This window comes from Anastrepha ludens, chromosome 2, assembly GCF_028408465.1.
Source record: "Anastrepha ludens isolate Willacy chromosome 2, idAnaLude1.1, whole genome shotgun sequence".
NCBI classification, from domain to species: Eukaryota; Metazoa; Arthropoda; class Insecta; order Diptera; family Tephritidae; genus Anastrepha; species Anastrepha ludens.
In genome coordinates, this window is record NC_071498.1 from 109412155 (window position 1) to 109430572 (window position 18418).

The following is an 18418-nucleotide window of genomic DNA, read 5'->3' on the forward strand; positions in this document are numbered from 1 at the left end:
CTAAATTTTCGGTAGCCAAATCATCTCCACCAATAAGTCAGCGAACTGCTCGCCTCGTTCTAGTAATTTGAGTCACTTTTCCGGGCTCTGATAATAAAGATTGGGATGCTCTTGCATTACTAAAGAATTCAAGCATCCATATGTGATACTAATGCGCTTACTAGGACTTCATTGGGACTGATACTGAAATATTTGTCAATCTGCAACCCGCCTGAGCATTGAACGCAGTTTTACTTGCTAATGGAACCAGGGTGTTTCAACAGAGACATAATCCTCGCACAACTTTATAACTTAAAATGAAGAGGAAGAATTAATTTGCCTTTTACAAAACAAAAACATCGTAACTTCGGATTGGAAGAGGAATTTAATCTTCAGCTGGTGAGAGTTGAAGCGTAATTACATCAGCTTAATATTAGCAGTTGTATTTCAACTAATTGCACATTTGTCTGCTGTTATAATTCATAACTAGATGAAATGTTGCGCGGATGTCGTTTTTGTTGTTATTGCAGACAAACGCCCCGAAGTATACCATATGTGATATTGCATTGAAGACATTAGATATGTTGAATCTACTGGGATGAAACCACGAGTCAAGTACGATGTAGTAGTATGGGTGCTTATGTACTTTTATCCATTCATATATTACCTGAACGTCTTTCCCTGAATAAAACACTTCAGCAAAGCAGATATGAGCATAAGCGCTCGCGATTGCAACACTTAATGCCCGCCTGTAGCGGTACTGAACCAGCGCACTTCTTATGAATTTAGAGCCATGACTAGTTTGCGTTTCTTAGGTTCTATATGGAAAAAATCAACTGTTGAATTTTTAATGAAAATCTATTAAATTTCATTTGTATCCCACTGAATTTTTTGACAATTCGAAATTTTTTATTCAACAGAAGCATTATTTTTTTTATTGTTTCCGACTAGAGTTAAATTCTGAGATTAATGTTTATGAAAAATATAACTATGCTCTAACTCGCAATGCAGCAGAACTAGCTAGCTACACTACTTACATTAGGTACAAAAGGATATTTTTACACATTCATTTCTGTGTGAGACTTGCCGGTGAAAAATGTGGTCGCAAACGAAAAGCAGTCTGAGAAGACGATCGGCATATACTTCAAGTCTCTAAAAATGAGTCATCTGCAGAAAAAAATGATTAGATATTAATGTAAGTAACGCAACAGTCCGTAGATGCTTGTTGGTGCACAAGTTATATGCGTGAAGTTCACGAAAAGTTCTTTTGTTAAAAAAAAAGCACGTTGCGGCACGCTTAAAATTTGCCAAAAAACACTCAAAATGACCAAAGGAAAAATGGAGCTATATTTTGTGGATAGCTGGAAATAAGGTGGTTCTATTTGGAGGAATTGGGTCTAGGTCGTAATAGACGGTCAATACAGTCAAACATGGCGGTGCGAAAATGATGGTATGGGTAAGTTTTTCTTATGGCCTAACGCTGAAATCCACTTAATAAAAGAAACAGTGTCAGCAGGCATATGTGGTTCTTCCAGCAAGATGGCACACAAGTAAATTTGCCAAGGCGTGGTTTTAGGTCATTTAGTTGAGTTCATGTCATGGGCTGCGCAATCGCATAACCTCAACTCTATAGAAAATCCATGAACGGATATAAAAAAGAGTACTCTCGATCGTGGACTTTCAAACGCCACAGATCTATGAAACACAAGAACGCAAATTCCACTGAGAAGGTGTCGTGATCTCATTGATACCATGCCACGCAGATGCGCAACAGCAATAAAAAAATGTGTTTATTGAATTAAGTATTAGAAAAGTTAATGCAAATAACTAATAAAAATTAGTTAAATATTGTTTTATTGAATCTTGTGTTACACTCCGATTATTTTGAACAGCGGGTTATTGAGCTTTTGTATTCAAATATTTGTTCTTCTTATTTTTCCTAATATTAATAAAAATGTTTAAATTTATGGAGAGACTGTATGAATTGAACTATTTGTGGTACAAAAATTACTGAACAAGATAAGGATGAAGATAAATATAAATATAAAGGCAAAGATGAAGAAAAATAGAGGAGTACGATAGTGGTTCCCAATCGGTTCGAAATCTTACTAATGCTATACTAGCAGTCTGTACTAAGACTGTGTTCTATTTACTCATACACGTTTTTGCTGCTGGGTATCAGTACGCTTTATGATGTCTCACACATTGGCTATAAATTATGTGATTATGTGACACTTCTTCGCCTTTTACTAAATTATATATAAATATATGTCTAGGTGTGCTATTGTGTAGTACTCCGTGTGCAATTTGGCTTAATAAATTACACCAATTCTACTTACGCACACATGTTCGTCTGCGCGTATATCTATCTGTGACAATCATAACGTCGCATGTAGCGCCATCATGCGCCACGTTTGTGATGTTTTAATATTAATGAAATTAATAAACAAAAGATCTGAAATTTCGGTAAAACTGATTAACTCAAGATCTGTTATCTGTTTACGCCGCGTAATATGTAATTGTTTTCCATTTTGTGGCTAGTTGGTTTTCCTTCCGGCATTTCTGATAGTCGGCATTTTATAGATATACAACAAAATATCTATTAATGTGTGCATAAATGTATATGTACTTATAAGTACAGTATTGTGCATTCCCAATGTAATTTTCTGTCTATAGCTAAAATTGCCCTTGTTTTAAAAAGTTAAATTTCTTTTTTTTTCTGATTTTGAAAAAGTTACCTTTTTTCTACATATTTAGATCATTTTGTCACTCACAATATTCGGCTAGTATAGTTAAAACTTTATAATTTATGGAAGAAATTACTGTAAGTGTAGTACTGAGATATGCACCTATCGAAATTATTATGAAGGCCCTACGCATTGACAAGTTTTGACTATATATATTTATTTATTTTTCAATTTTGTTTTTTAATATTGTCCATTCTATAACAAATGCCATAATAATCAAAGTTTCGAACTTTGTGAAAAATTTATAAAAAATCGATAAGCAATTTTCAAAAAAATTTCAGAATTTTTAGAAAGAATTGAAAAAAAAAATTTGGTATGCAATTGTATAACCCCTGAAATTTTAGTATAACAAAGTGCAAGTTTGAAGTGCAACCTTCATTGGTTTTTGATCATTATTTCGCCTCTCGTGTTTTCGTTATATGGCCAAAATGGGTTTGCAGAAAATATAATCAAAAAATAATTTCTCGGGGTCCATTACATGATTAGAAAAGATTGGCTTCTATGCCACAATAGCAAATGGTGCCACAATAGCAAATTCTGTCGAATTTGGCCTACATTTATTTAGTAGTTTTTTTCTGTTTTGAAATTTTAGAATTTTTCAGTAAAATCATAGATTTTACGCTGTATGCGAGACACACAATATTCCCTGTCATATTTCTATCCTCAGTTGCTTTATACTCTGTTGATGTTGCCTAGCTGGCTGTATTCAACTTGGAACTTGATATTTGACAGGTTTAGAAACATTTATAAAAATTTGACTTGATGAGATATATTCGCAGGTCCGGCCACTCTAGAGTGGAGGGAAATGAACGAACAGATTAGTGTGCAAGACAAGGCTCTGAGCTTGACCTTCAGCGAGTAGTAGAGGATGCAAGCATTCCAATAAACTAACTATACACTGCTATTCACTTGAGCGTAATTGCAGAAACCAATAAAAGTTGGTATCTAAAGAGATCCGAATTGAGTATTTGAGTAGCAGCCAATAGTAAATGATTCTCTTCCGATCCCACCAAACACACAGACAAACCAGTAATCTTTTTCAGCTATCATTCGCTTGAAAAATGCGTTATTTAGCTCCACGGTCATTCGAGCGCAGAACAGCAGATCTGCGATACTGAAATTATTTCTTCCAGGACCACTGATTAGCTCGTGCTCAGTCAACACACCTTGTATTCTCGGTCTTCTCATTGTTGTTGTTTGCTATAGACTAATAACTAAAACAATTGCAAGCCACGGAGTTGTCGTATATAAACGAAAGGGGCAACACCAAAAGAGAATTCGCAAGGTTGAAGTAACAAAAGTTACCCTGTATGAGCACGGTTCAGAATCTCCTACCGATTACCGCGAACGTCTAAATTCTTGTTCCACAAACAGTTGTTAAACACATGTAACTCCCTCTCACTGATTTTTGAATGGATTGTCATGCACGGATACTCCAACCTACCCACTTCCGAATGGTAATCATACACCAACCCATTCGGTTACAACAGCCGCGATCTACGGTCTCCTTGATTATTTATTACATAAAGGGAGTACTTGTAGCTAAGGTCCAAACACAGCCTCGGGACACTAAGGACGCTCTAATGCATATAGCGCTTGAGATCACGGCTGGAACTGAATGTTGTAGCTGGCGAAGGTTAAATTGAATAATATTCATCCACGAGTATGGCATTGTACTACCATTTTACATAGATACGTGGAACTAGAATTATTTCTGAGTATTTATTTATGAATTTATTTTATTTTCAAGCTCATTTAATATTCCAGATTTGCCAGAATCATCATCATCATCAATTCCTTTTGTCATAAATGGAACGTAGGACCTTTTGAGGTTTCAGTTATAAAACTAATATATTTTCATATAAACACAAATTCTGCACCTCCACATCCGTCGTACATGCTGCCGTAGCAGGTGGATTTTCCCCATTTCAGTGACTACCAATTGGAGGATGCATTTCTCGCAATGTTTGATGTCATGTTTTTATATCTGTGCCTCGAAAAACGTGAAGTATATCTATAAGTTTTAAGCATCAGCAAGAGCTCCACGGCTAAAATATATTAAACAAGGATTTTTGTGTTACGAGAAAGTATCGCAATCATTTACCCCATCAGTGTGGGACTTCAACCCACACCAAACCTCCTACCGCCAGTACGTCGATGTGTCGGGAGGCGGTTGAGTTTTAGAATTTTTCGTCTCAAATCGAGCTCTGTTGTGCACAAAAACTGCACAAACAATAATCTCGTCATAAGTAATTTGTTCTAACAGAGATTCTCACAATGGGTTCACTTTGAGGCAAAATAAAATCTACTCTTTAATTAAATTCCTCAGATTCGACTTCACATTCTTAAACTACATTTGCATTCAAAATTAACTGAGCACCAGCATCTTTTTTATACACACATAGTTATGTATTCGTACGTGATTGATCTGAAGTTACTCGCCAGCCATCAATAAGTGCCTTCTTCTTCTTCCTTTCGTCTATCCAATTACGCTCAATAACAAAACCGCACACAATCATCTAATAATCATAATCATTTAAAGAGGTCTACACTTCTACACACAACCATTCGTTGACTCCAACACTCATTCATCTACACTTTAATGTAATTTTTTGTAATGTTAAAACAACAACAGCAAATGCGAATCGTAAACTTTTGAATAGGAAGTTATATTAAAGTAAAAATGGAAAAAGGAAAAATGTAGAAAAAATAAATGGAAAGCTTTGGCGTAGAGTTGGCACGCCGCTGTTGGCTGCCAAGTAAGCTAACATATCCATTTCTCATAGATGTGTGTGTAGGAACGTATATGCGGATGTGTGTGTGGGTGTGTTTGTGGCGGCGTGTGAATTTGTTGTGGCTTGTCTGTCGTCTTGGCTTGCCGTCCGCGCTGAATTCTATTTGGTCCTGCCTTCGATTGCCTGTCAAGTGCTGGCGGGCCTGATGCACACCCACACGCACACACACTAACCCATACCACCACGCGCGTACACATTTTTGCTCAGTTTATCTGTATCAGTTTGTCTACTTGTTGATGCGTACATAAACGTATGTAAGTATTCTATGTGAATGTGTAGTACTTTTGCAATTCTAATCAATTTTTATTATATTTGCAATCTTCTTGGCAGTAACAGCGTCGTCTTCTTCGTCTTCGTCTTCGCATTCGCTGAAATGTTCTTTAGCTCATAGTAGGTTGCATTTCCTTCCTCCGATCATGCCCATCGATTTGACTTGGCCCTGGCCTGTTTCCTTTCAATTTGCTCTCATTTTCATTTATTTTTGTTTTTGTATTGTTGTGCACTTCAATAAACTGCTGCCGTCTTGTCTGCAGTTGCGATTTTCCCGCCGTAGATGGCCGAGTCACCTTAATGCGATTCTCTATCTCACACACACGCACAGTTAGCTAAGTGCATACATATTTACGTAAATGTATATGTATATATACAAATGCACACATTCATAAATCTATAATTTCGTACATACAATACGTTGAGCACATTTCTTTATTCACTTATTCATTCCTTCATTCATTTTTATTTACCTTCGCTGCCCGGCATCCCTGCTTACACTGTCCGTCCGCTACCTGTCACCAAGCGGAAATCGCACACTTGGGAAAATCATCTTCGGTAGATTTTGTATATTTTTAGAACGTGCGTTTGTCCTATGGCTTGTATGTGTACCATATATGTGTAGGTGCGTGTGTGTACAAGAGTATGTTGTTTGTATAGAAAAGTCAACGTGTTTATGTTATGACTTTTAAATCAAAATTCAGCACGAACTGGAATAAATTCACTTCCGAATGTCATTAAATTGTTTTCCGATATTGTGGTTTTTCTTCTTCAGGAAAAGCACATGCGAATATGGAATTATCAGTACCCACATTTAAATGTGAAGTAGTCCCGTGCAATGGGCATGGATGAGACAACCTTTTGTGTGTGTCGTACTCATATATAATATACGCCTATTATGTATATACTTACCTATGTGTGTATATTTATATACCCAATTTTTGTATTCGTGTATTTTCTTGTGCTTCTTTTTCTTATATCGATTTCATTCCTGCATTCTGATGGTAGTACAATTGGAATTTATTGATTCTGATTGAGATTTATGAGGGAATTATTGCGCATAAATGTGTACGTATGTATGTATTCATAGTGGTATATCATAGCAGGAAATCTTGCCTTGTGTATACCTGCATAAAATTGATGAGATATCAAAAAAAAAATTCCGTTTTTATGGCCAGATTAAATATTTTCCAACGTAAAAAGACACGCACCCTGGTGAAAAATTTGGCAAAAGTTGCTTCAAAAAAATTTGTGAGATTTTAAATATGGGATTGGTTAAATAGTATGGCCAATTATTTAAATTTTAATCAATCAGCGGCGTTTCTAATAAAATAATCAAAAATAATCTATTATGGTCTTGAATTGGCAGATAAACTGGTTTGTCATGGACACTAAAATTTAGTAAAGGGTTAAGTGCAAATAAGAGACGCGCCAATTTAGTAGCCCTTTCTCAAAATGTTCTTTTATTTTTGATAATTTTTTCCCCCTGACGATGTTTCGCCGTATAAAAAAATGTGCTCGTATGGAAAAAAAGCACAACATCTTCAGGGGAAAAATTATCAAAAATCAACGAGAATTTAACCGACTTCTAACTTGCACTTTATTGCACTAGAATTTAATTGGGCACCCAAACTTAAAAAAAAGAATTATGATACAAAAATTGTGAAATTATGGTGAAAGCTTGTTGAATTTTTATAAAATTTATGCAAAATTTGTGTTTGAAATTTTAATTATTTTGGTTTTTTGTTATAAAATGAGCTATGTTTCTATAAAAAAATAGAAAAAAAATTTTAGAAAAAATATAAAAAAAACATTCATATTTGCATGCATTAGGCTAAATATATATATTTATATATAGAAGAGATGAATTTGAAGCTTCCAAGGAAACTATTCCACTTTATCTTTTAATTATCTTCTATTTTGATTTAAAAATAATAAAATAAATAAATACATTTGAAGTAGGTAAAATAAATACGATTTAATTGACCAACTGAATCAAATACAAATAAAATTTACGCATATTTTACGTTTTATGAAACATTGAAAATTTTTTCAGAGCATTCCATTAAAGCTATTGCTTTTACATAATGAGTTCTTATGTGTACTAAAATTTATAATTAATTATTGTATTTTATTTTCCTTTGCAGACCGCTGTCGTTCCCAGCGATTATCGCATTCAATCGCCAGCCTCTGGTTCGCCGCTCCCGCTGTGCAACACCGCCACCGCTACCAATGCCGACGGCACAATCGCTGTACTGCAGAACAACTCGAATGCAGTCAATACTAATTCCACTGCTGGCGGACCCAATACTGTACTCCGCGTCATTGTCGAATCGTTGCTCTATCCGGTGTCGTTGGATATTTTGCATCAAATTTTCCAACGTTTTGGCAAAGTGCTGAAAATTGTCACATTTACAAAAAATAATTCATTCCAGGTAAATAACTGCTGCACACGAATATGTGTACGAGTACTACATATGCAAATGTATATATGTATGTAACTATGGAAAAGTGCATGTGTGTGTGTATTAAAGACATCAAATGAACGGAGCAACCACAATGCGGCAGCGCGCATAATTGATAAGTGCAAGAGCCAACACACAAGCAACCACATTAGTGTGTCTGTATGTATGTTTGGGCAATAGGGTGAACCCTTTTTGAGTTTCAACAATTTTAATATTGAGTAGTATTTTGTTTTGTTATCAAAAAAGAAACCGGTGGGGGCGCGCACCCTATATAATTCAATTTTACAACTAACATTACAGCTTATTTTATCACGCCAATTTGTTCTTAATGTTGTTGAACTTTCGATCCGTCATATTTAAGGAATAGGAGGATGTGGCCTTCGAAATGCATAGTTAGTTGAAAGTGAGTTAAAGTGATTTGAAATTAAAGTGAATAGATTTGTAGAGTTGCAGTCAGATCGCTTCTTTGTGTTTGGTATTCATTTGAATCGAGGAAGTCGAGTGATTTCCTGTTCCATCACGACAACACACCAGCTCACGACTCAGCAGCTGTGGTCGCAAAATTAATAGAAATAGAGTTGCAATTCGTTGCACATCCAGCCTATTCCCCGGAATTGGCTTCCTCGGATTCCTCGGACTTCTATTCATTCCCCAATTTGAACAATTATCTGGCGGAAAAAAGATTTTATTTAAGGGGTTATACGCAGTTATGAAGCAAATAAAAGACGGGTTGTCAAGGATTTATCCTGAAGAAACTTCAGAATATTTTAATTTGAAAATTTTTGGCGGTTATAAAAGCATCCTTCAAGAACGGAACAAAATTTTTTATTTATGAAAATGTTGATTATAGAGCGCGCTGCAGGCGATTTCTGGAACCTCCTTTAAAAAAAGACGATTTACGGTGTACATCGTAACTCAGGATTGGATTATCTGAAATCAAAAAACCAAACAAATTTTGTTAATATATTAGATTATCTAGTAATTAATCGTTCGGCTAATCAAAATAGTGAATTTTCACAAAATGGCAGCTTTTAAAAGAAATGATTTCGATTTTTACGTTAAAATTTGGCCGTAAATTGATTATAAAATGGAAAATAAGTATCAGATTTACAAAAGGAACGATTAATTACTAGAAAATGTATCTTTAAAGATTGAGTTAAAACGGTTGACCGATCAAACAAGCCGTTTTCGAGATATCGTGTACACCGACTTGAAAAATGCCGTTTTGAAAAAAAACCCGTATAAAGTATACATATTTAGGTATAACTCCGAAAGTGCTTAGATCTACTTCAAATTTCGTGCGTATACTTTTGAATATATGTACATTACAAAAATGCAATAAAAAAATCGATTTTTTTGAAAGTCATAACTGCGTATAACCCCTTAAACGAAGAGCTGATTACAGAAACGAATAACTATTTTTCAGACTTAAACAAATCTTATTATTCGAGCAACAACCGGATCAAAAAACTAGAATAGGAAGAAATGTGTAAACTGAAACGGAGACTACGTCGAAAAATAAAAAAGGTTTACTCCAAAAAAGTAGTTTTTTTTCCAGGGAGTTTTCAAACGACCTTCATATTGCTAAAACTAAGCGTTATGCATTTGATAAATGTCCAAGTTCTCAATTAAAACTCTTATTCTGTCGAATAAATATAATAATAATTCATTTTACATTTTTTTCTGCCAGTCAGTGTTACTAAATATTTGGAGAAGCTTGGCTTACTTATGTGGCACGTTTTCTTCTTCTTAGACCGCCTTCATTTTTTGCATATCATTTCTTATACTAAAACGAAAACTTTTTTATAGATTTAAAAAATGTTTCACGCAACTAAGGTGCACCCGAATGGTCACACAAAAGTTCGTTCACATGCTCGTTTGCGCACTAAATCAAGTGTATATGTATGAATGCTTTCATCAACATTTGTATTAACTTGTTGTTGTTGCACCCATTTTATTCAATCATTAACGCAGAGCTGTCGCATCCATTTACTTGCTCACCCAATCATACACCAACACTCACTCACTCACACACTCACTTATTCACTTATATGCTTGTTACCTACTTCCTTTGTTCATACGCATACCATTTCAATTTCAATTGCAGGCACTTATCCAGTATCCGGACGCCCATTCGGCCCAGCATGCCAAGAACATTTTGGATGGCCAGAATATCTATAACGGCTGTTGCACTCTGCGCATCGACAACAGCAAATTGACTGCTTTGAATGTCAAATACAACAATGACAAATCGCGCGATTTCACAAATCCATCATTGCCGCCGGGCGAGCCAGGTGCTGACATAATGCCCACCGCTGGGGGTTTGGTGAATGCAAATGATTTACTCCTGATCGCGGCCCGACAGCGGCCATCCTTAACAGGTGATAAAATAGGTAACACTTTTACGTTTTCCTTTTTTCATTTGTTATATTTGTTTGTTAACTAAAAGCAAGGAACGAAAATTATTCAAAACAAAAATTTAAAAAAAGTAAAACAAAATTTAAGGAAAATTATTTATTATTGTATATATAATTTTTTTACACATATGATTTGTCTATCACTTTATCTCATTCTGCTCAGCTGTCTCATATTCTAGTTTTTTTTTTTCTTTACTTTGGATTATGTTTGGTAATTTTGAAACATTAGAGTAGCTACCATTTGGCGTACATAATTTGATTTTTTTTTTTATTAAAAATGATTTCGTTTTTACACTACTTGTCTCACTCTTTATAACTCTCTCTCTCTCTAAAGCTTGCATAAATATAATTAAGTTTTAAACTTTTACACAACCCCAAAACCAAACAAGTTCACTACCACTCCCAGAGTTAGGCGAAACGGACATTGATAGCGACCTACAAACGAGCTTCAAGATTGAGGAAATTAATTTACAAATTTCTAGATGCCTTAGAACGAAATTTTATTATGTTAATTTCGTTTTTTTTTCAATAGTAAATTCTTATTTTCGAAACTATTTTAGTAGTAATTTTTTATTGACTTTTCGTAGAATTTATGCGAAATATCTCCATTGCTGTTGTTGTTGGCTTGGAACAACACTATACCAATTCTATCTAATCAATATGACATCGGACATTTTAGTGCGTCGTTAGGCTTTTAAAACCCCTCCATTTGAACCCCACCTCCACTTTAAAAGTCATTGTAGAATTTAATTTTCTACGTACCGGAAAATGTAGGTATTCATTTGGTTATGCAAGAAGCAAAAGTCAACCTCCCTGTTTCACATATCCCAATATTTCGTCCCCTCCCGCCCTTCGTCAGGAATGCCGATTTCAATTTGTTTTCCTAAAAAAGTTAAAAATCAAAATTACTACTTTGCAGTGAATGGGCTCGGTGCTCCCGGTGTATTGCCGCCATTCGCACTAGGCATTGGTACGCCACTCGCCGGTGGCTATAATAGCGGTATACCGAATTTAGGCGCCTTTGCGCTGGCCAACAGTGGTGCTCTACAAACAGCAACGCCCGCTTTGCGCGGCTTCTCCAACGTGCTGCTCGTGTCGAATTTAAATGAAGAGGTAAGTTGCATATGTATGTAGTATATATAAAGTAAAATTATTAAGTATTATCGCAAATATATAAGTACGAGTATATTCATCTGTGCTCAGATAATTAAGCAACTTCATCTTTTTACAATAGTCGTAATATTTCTCAGGCTAATTTTTTCCGTAATTTTTTTTTATCAAAAATTGTTCCGTATATAAAAAAAAGCTAATAAAACAAGTCTAAACATTGTTCAAAATTCAAAAGAATTAAAAACAAATTTTGAAAAATTACCATAAAAAATTGTCAGCTTTTCATTCAGAATTTTTAGGAAATTTTCGTGTATGCAGTTTTACAGCCAATTTTTTATTTAGTTTTATTTAAATCTAGTAAAGTAAAATGCCAATTTGAAGCTGGTTTGCAACATGGTTTGAAAAACAAAAATTGTGAAAAATTAATGCGAGTTTTTACCGACTTTAAACTCTTACCTTATTATACTAAAATTGAAAGAGCCATAAAACACTTCGAGTATATCCAGAATTTTTCTTAAAAGTCCTAATAAAAAATTTAATATTTGCATAATGTTTTTTGAATATTTAAAATGTTTAAGAACAAAGTTAGAAGGAATCGTGATTTCTTAATTCATAAAAATAAACTCAAAATTTTGATGATGATGAAATTTGTTATTTATATGAGCACAAGTGTACTTATACATATTTATTTTAGTTAGATTAATTGCGTATAGAAAATATGTAATAAGTAGTGGAATCAATGCGCTTAAATTTCCCTTGAAAGCGTGCTTGCATATCTGCTCTCAAATCTAATTTTTGTGCAAGCATTCCGTGCATGCACTTGAATATACAGGCATAGGTATAGATGCGCTTTTACAATGTATTATTGTACATGTGAATTAGGTTGCATCACTCTACAAAGTCGGTAGTACTTTTGTATCGGCATAAAAGCCTATTATATTTCGAGACATGCACCAAAATAAATCCGAAAAATATTAAGATTTATGTGAACTTTACAGATTTGTAGATACCTGAAGAAGTGTCATTACTTTTATTGCATTTATTTTTGAACATTTTTAAGCAGACCTTTTAAGCTTAAACTTTTCTATTAGCGTAGCTGAGTATTTTTTTTGTAAAAACTAATTTTATTATACAAACAAAATTCTTTTTGGAGGTATTTACAAATTTGCTCTCCACACGTACTAAATCTTAACATTTTTAAGAAATATTTTAGTGAGAGTCTTAAAATATAATCAGTTTTATATTTCCGTTAGACAAAATTTAACTTTTTTGCTAAGGCATACAGATATGCAGTATAATAAAATTTGGAAATTTGCGCTGTTTCGTCTAGATTTCACCAAAGGTCTTCTAAATAAAGATTTCATGCCGACATTTAATTTACTTACGTACAAATGTACAATACATATGTACAAATGTATCTTATATTAAATATATCTCATTATTTTCATTTTCTTCATTATTTAATTTTTTTGTTTTTTTCCCCCTTGTGGAATACATGCTACATATTTATCTGGTTTATGTTTATTTTGTTTGTGTTAGTACTTCATTTGTTCATAAAGCCATTTTTTTGTTTTGTTATACCTTAATAATTGCTCGTTAGTTCTTCCCTAAAAATTGGCAAAGTTTTTCACGCTACATTTCTCATAAATTTTCGAACTATTTTCTAAATTTTACTCTTTTATTGAATTCGTGTGTTAACTCAAATAATTTTATAAATTGCTAACCCGTGTTTTTTCGCTTCTTATATTCAATTTTCAATTTTTCAGTCAGAAGACATCTGTTTCTTCGCACAGAAAAATGAAATAAAATAAAAAACATAAAAAAAATAAAAAAAAAAATAAAAAAAAAAGTAAAAAAAAAATAAAAATAAAAATAAATAAAGAAACAAAATTAAAAAAAATAAAAATAATAAAAAATAAAGAAACATACACAATAAGCAACAAAAATAAATTTCCTTCTAAGTTTTAGTTTTATCGTGATTTTTCTACTTTCCATTTCTGAGTCTGAGTTCTTCATCTCATCAGCGATTTACAAATACAACTAGAACTATATGAAGAGGTTATATGGAGTAGGTGTTAGCATACTAATTTCATTTAGAAATCCCGTGGTAGCCTTGTACATACACTAAGCACAACATACGAGGTGTGTTCAAAAAATAAGGTGAACTCTCAAACTTCGCGGGCTACGTACATTCGACTTTCGATTATTATTTTTTTTATGTTGGTACGCTCGTGACGAAGATATTTTCACGCTTATAGCAATGTGACATTTTTAGTTTGTTTGTGAGAGGCATAAATAAGACAAGTGTTTTGCGTGTTGGGCGATTTTCTGCGTTTCGGGAGTTCAATTCGACATTGCCATATAAAGTTAAAAAAATACAGTTAATTTGATATAACCAACCACCATCCTTACACAGCTAAATTTATGAATAAATAAGCAATGATTTTTGTTTCTTAATTAACACTATCCTCACAGCTATCCTCACATTCGCCCAGTCTGCATTGAATGATAAGTGTTGCAGTTTGCTGGAAAAAAATAAAATCCATTCTAAATAAAATAATACTTCATACATAATGCAACTAAATCAAATAAGCTCAAATTTTGTAGTTTTCTTTAATAAAATTAATTCAATGATGCTGCTGCCACTTGCAACCTCCGATCGCACCAATTCTCTACAGATCCGGGCAACTGGAACAGTGACTACACTGATTTGAGGTGAATTCTACATAAAAACTTAGATGTATTCATCTAAGTCTCAAATAACTCGGAAATTAAGGGCAAATGGCTATCCGCTTCGCCAGCGCGGCAACTGTGCGCCGCTGGAAAATATCGGCGATTTTGTGCAAAAAATCATCATTTCATATGAGGCGCATTTTCATTTCAGCGCCTAAGTTAACAAACACAAATTTGCATATTTGGGGTTAAAAAATCAGCTCCTTTCGAACCATAGAAAAGTCAGTACTGCCCCAACATATGACTGTTGTGCGTTGCGGGTAAGCAGGAACATTCTTGATGCATTTTTCTTCGCTAAGGAAAAAATTAACAGCGCTTTGGGCAACAATTAATTGTTTTGTTCTATTTTTGTTTTTTGTTTTTTGGAAGACTAAGAATAGACAAAATTCGCTAGGAGCCCAAAAAGTAATCATCTTTTCAAAAGCAAGCTTAATAATTGCGTAATCAAACGTTTTGCTGTTGCAAATAGGTCTCGAAAAAGTAGCGACTTGCCAGCCGTGTCAACCAGCAAGATTAAAGTTATGTTCCACAATTATTATGCAGATTGAGTCTTTCTAGTCAGGCAAAAGTCATTGAAAAATTTGTTTACCAACAAACATGATAAGAGAATGTGCTTACATACATACACTTGTACTTACTTAGATGTTCCACATAGGGAAATATATATGTATGTATATAATGTACGCTTTACCGTCATTAGTAGGGTAATATTTTCTTATAAACCAGACGTGTGCGTATGAAACCGGAGTTCGCCAATAAATAGCGTTAACTGTCTATTAATCTTTAGCCAGCATTAGTTTAAGTTACGATGATTGCCACACTCCATAAAGGTAGAGAAAGAGACCTACTTAGCCTGAAAGCAAACCGTGATACTACTAGTTTAGACAAATGTCCCACCTCTAATTTTCAATGTGGTGAAACTAATTCATCTCTCGAATATACGATAAAATATTGCGGACGCCTGTTGATTCCAAGTCTGCTAGACATCCAACGAAGTAAGAGTTTAGACAGTCGCATTCTGGCAAAAGCTGAGCAGTGGCAGAGGAAACGAGTAGCAGAGAGTCAAACACGTAATTAATTTCGCCGTCGAATTTTGAAAAACTCAGAAAAACTTGGGTTGATCCAGGACAACCATAGGTATTGGCTTCCAACTAGTGCTTTAGATATCAGGGTATTGGGCAGTGCGACTAGCTTTTTACTCGATTAAACTGCGTTCCTTGCTCAACTGCACAAATTTTTATGCTAAAATTTTGAGCTTTTGAACAATTTGAGCAACTAAAAACGTTGTTAATGTTGTTTGTCAACCGTTGCTTTTTAGCTTACCTGTTCAAGAGTAAAAAACAGTAAATTAATATATATCAATATGACGAACGCATATTTTAACAAACTTAATGTATTTTTAAAGGAGTTTGCTTCTTAGGTAAATGCATTTTTTAATCAAAACAAGCATCACTCAAATTACTCCAAAAGGCTTGATACACTTGAGCTCACGCTCGAAAATGTTCCATTACTGAGCATTGAATGGCCGTTACTCATACGCCCGGGCTGTTCGAAAATGTGCGAACACAATCGGAAGCCCTACATAAACCGAAGTGCGCACAACAGCCGGCTCTGTTCGAATTTTAATCACACCGAAAACTAGCACTTCACCGGCATTCCCAAAAAATTTATTGCACATGTTGTATGTTATTGCAACAACAACAATTGAAGAGGGCAGCTGGCAAATGGAAGTTGTGAAAAGAAATAAGTAATGCGTGAAGGACCGAACGGCGACTAATTGCGGTTGTGCTAAACGTTTTGTATTGCTGATGAGTTTCAGCAGCGAGCGATATTCAAATCAGCTAAATATTTTCACAGGCGTTGTAAAACAGTAAGAGTCTAGAAGCCTACCGCTGCCGCAAAAGGACTAGAAGTAAAACCAAATTCCAACGCGGTACGCCTAGCAGGCAATGCCTAGATAGGGCACACATAATAATTGAGGAAGTTTTGTGGCTTTGTTCTGCTGATCTACTATACGCTAGAGTGATCTTCCGGCCCTGCATGCGGCGTACTCACCGAACTTGGCTCCAAATTTCAATTCCGACCAACGAGCATCGATTGATCACGTATTCGCTGAAAAGTACTTTACTTTCTACGATAGTTGCTCGACGACTGTTTTGCCTCAATAGAAGTATAGTTTCTGTTGTTTTAATATTTGGCAATACTTTGAAAAAAGGTTTCTTTACCATTTTCATACGACGAGCATGTACTTTTTACCAAACAAATTCCGGTTTCATATTACCGCACCTGGTATGTTTGCTATTAGCCGGCAAGAAAGAGGAAAGGCCATCGTTGTAACTTGTACATCTACACACCCGCTAAATAACTCTTTTTGCTTAGTTTTATATATAAACCAATTTTTTTAACAGTTAAAGAGCAAAATCTAAGCCCTCTCGCTGGTAGCTCATTGCTCACCAATAGCTGATACGCGTATGTATGTATAAAATTTAGGCTGCGAAATATGTATGAAAGATCAGAAGCTTTACAAACTCCCTTTTAGTTTAATTCTTAAAACATATTCCATATGGGAAGAGTTTTGTAATAATATTTTCGTCTTCGCCAATGTTTTAAATTCTCTTCTTGTAGCAAAGACTTTTTAGCATAATCATTTGAGTTGAAAATTGCTTTTTTTAGCAGGTGCGACCAATTAAATAAGTCAATCCATTAGTTAAATAAAACCTCCATTAGTTGATATTTAGAATAGCGCTTCCACTCTTTTCTATACAGTATTTATGCATATAATTTTTTTTAATTAGTGAATCTGTAAAAAAAAAACAAAAAAAAAACACAAAAAGCATTTACAAACTCTATTTTTTTGTTTTTTATGTTTTACAAAAACTCTCGCTAACTGAAACTCTATTTTCTCTTTTTTCTGTAGATGGTCACGCCTGATGCTCTATTTACCCTCTTTGGTACGTCTGCACAAATATTATTAATTTTTATTATACGAGTACATATGTAGCAAAAAAATCTAAAAAATTTAAGAAGCAAAATCATCTACTGAATGTATTTTTTTATGTTTCTATACGTTTTGCGTACTATTTTTTACTACTACTTGAATTATTTATTTTAACTACCTTTTTATTACTATTTATTGTTGTTTAAGCATAATGCGATTTTTTTTTCTTCACCTCATCGATTTTTCTCATATAATGTGCCTCTTATTTTGCCCACCATTTTTGCATTTTACTTTATTGTAATTTTTTTTTAATTTGCTCATTTTTATTAAAATTGTTTTTCAGAAATAGTTATAGAAATTAAACACATATGTACATATATATCTTTCTTACCCTAGAGTATAGCGCTTGATGCATTCGTTTTGCATTGCTAAGCCTTCAGAGCGCATTGAAAGCACTCATAAAAAGAGAGCAAATATGTTTTAGAGATGTCAAAAATAAATATTTTGCATAATAGAAGGCGCACAAATATTTTTTTGAAGTGATTGACTTTAAGAAACACTTTTTTTTTTTAATTAGCTTTGTAGTGAGAGCGAACACCATAGTTGAGTGGGTTTGGTCATTTCTACCATTCAGTTTGTTCGGATACGAACCGAAAACATCAAATGCAAAATTTGGCCCCTGTCTTTTGATGGGCAATAACAAGCCTCCAAGTGTGTTTTTGCCAAGAAAATGCTTTTAATGAGCCGTTACTATCTGCCTTTCGAAGTCAGCAAAAAACTATGTACCTGCGCCTCCATTTGAGGGGCAACAATAAGACGCACACGCCTAATTGGAGCAGAAACTCAGCCAAACGTATAATAAAAAATGTAAAGCAATAAAAATAATGTGAAACCAACTCAGTGTAGTTTATTAGTATTACAAATTAGTAAGTTTAGCAAATAGCAATTACGAGAATTCCTGCTC

At 34.2% G+C, this 18418-nt stretch overlaps 1 protein-coding gene across 4 annotated transcripts in view; it reads left to right on the forward strand.

Annotated features, from left to right (window-relative positions):
- The window catches only part of LOC128855067 (polypyrimidine tract-binding protein 3-like), a 181268-nt gene that overhangs the window by 77652 nt on the left and 85198 nt on the right, over positions 1-18418 (forward strand). Inside the window, exons 3-6 of one of the 4 annotated variants that reach the window (XM_054089663.1) lie at positions 7939-8226; positions 10364-10649; positions 11566-11786; positions 17434-17467. In XM_054089663.1, the coding sequence (XP_053945638.1) occupies positions 7939-8226; positions 10364-10649; positions 11566-11786; positions 17434-17467 (829 nt within the window). The remainder of the gene's footprint in view (positions 1-7938; positions 8227-10363; positions 10650-11565; positions 11787-17433; positions 17468-18418) is intronic. The other 3 variants (XM_054089665.1, XM_054089664.1, XM_054089666.1) reach the window with 3 other exon arrangements.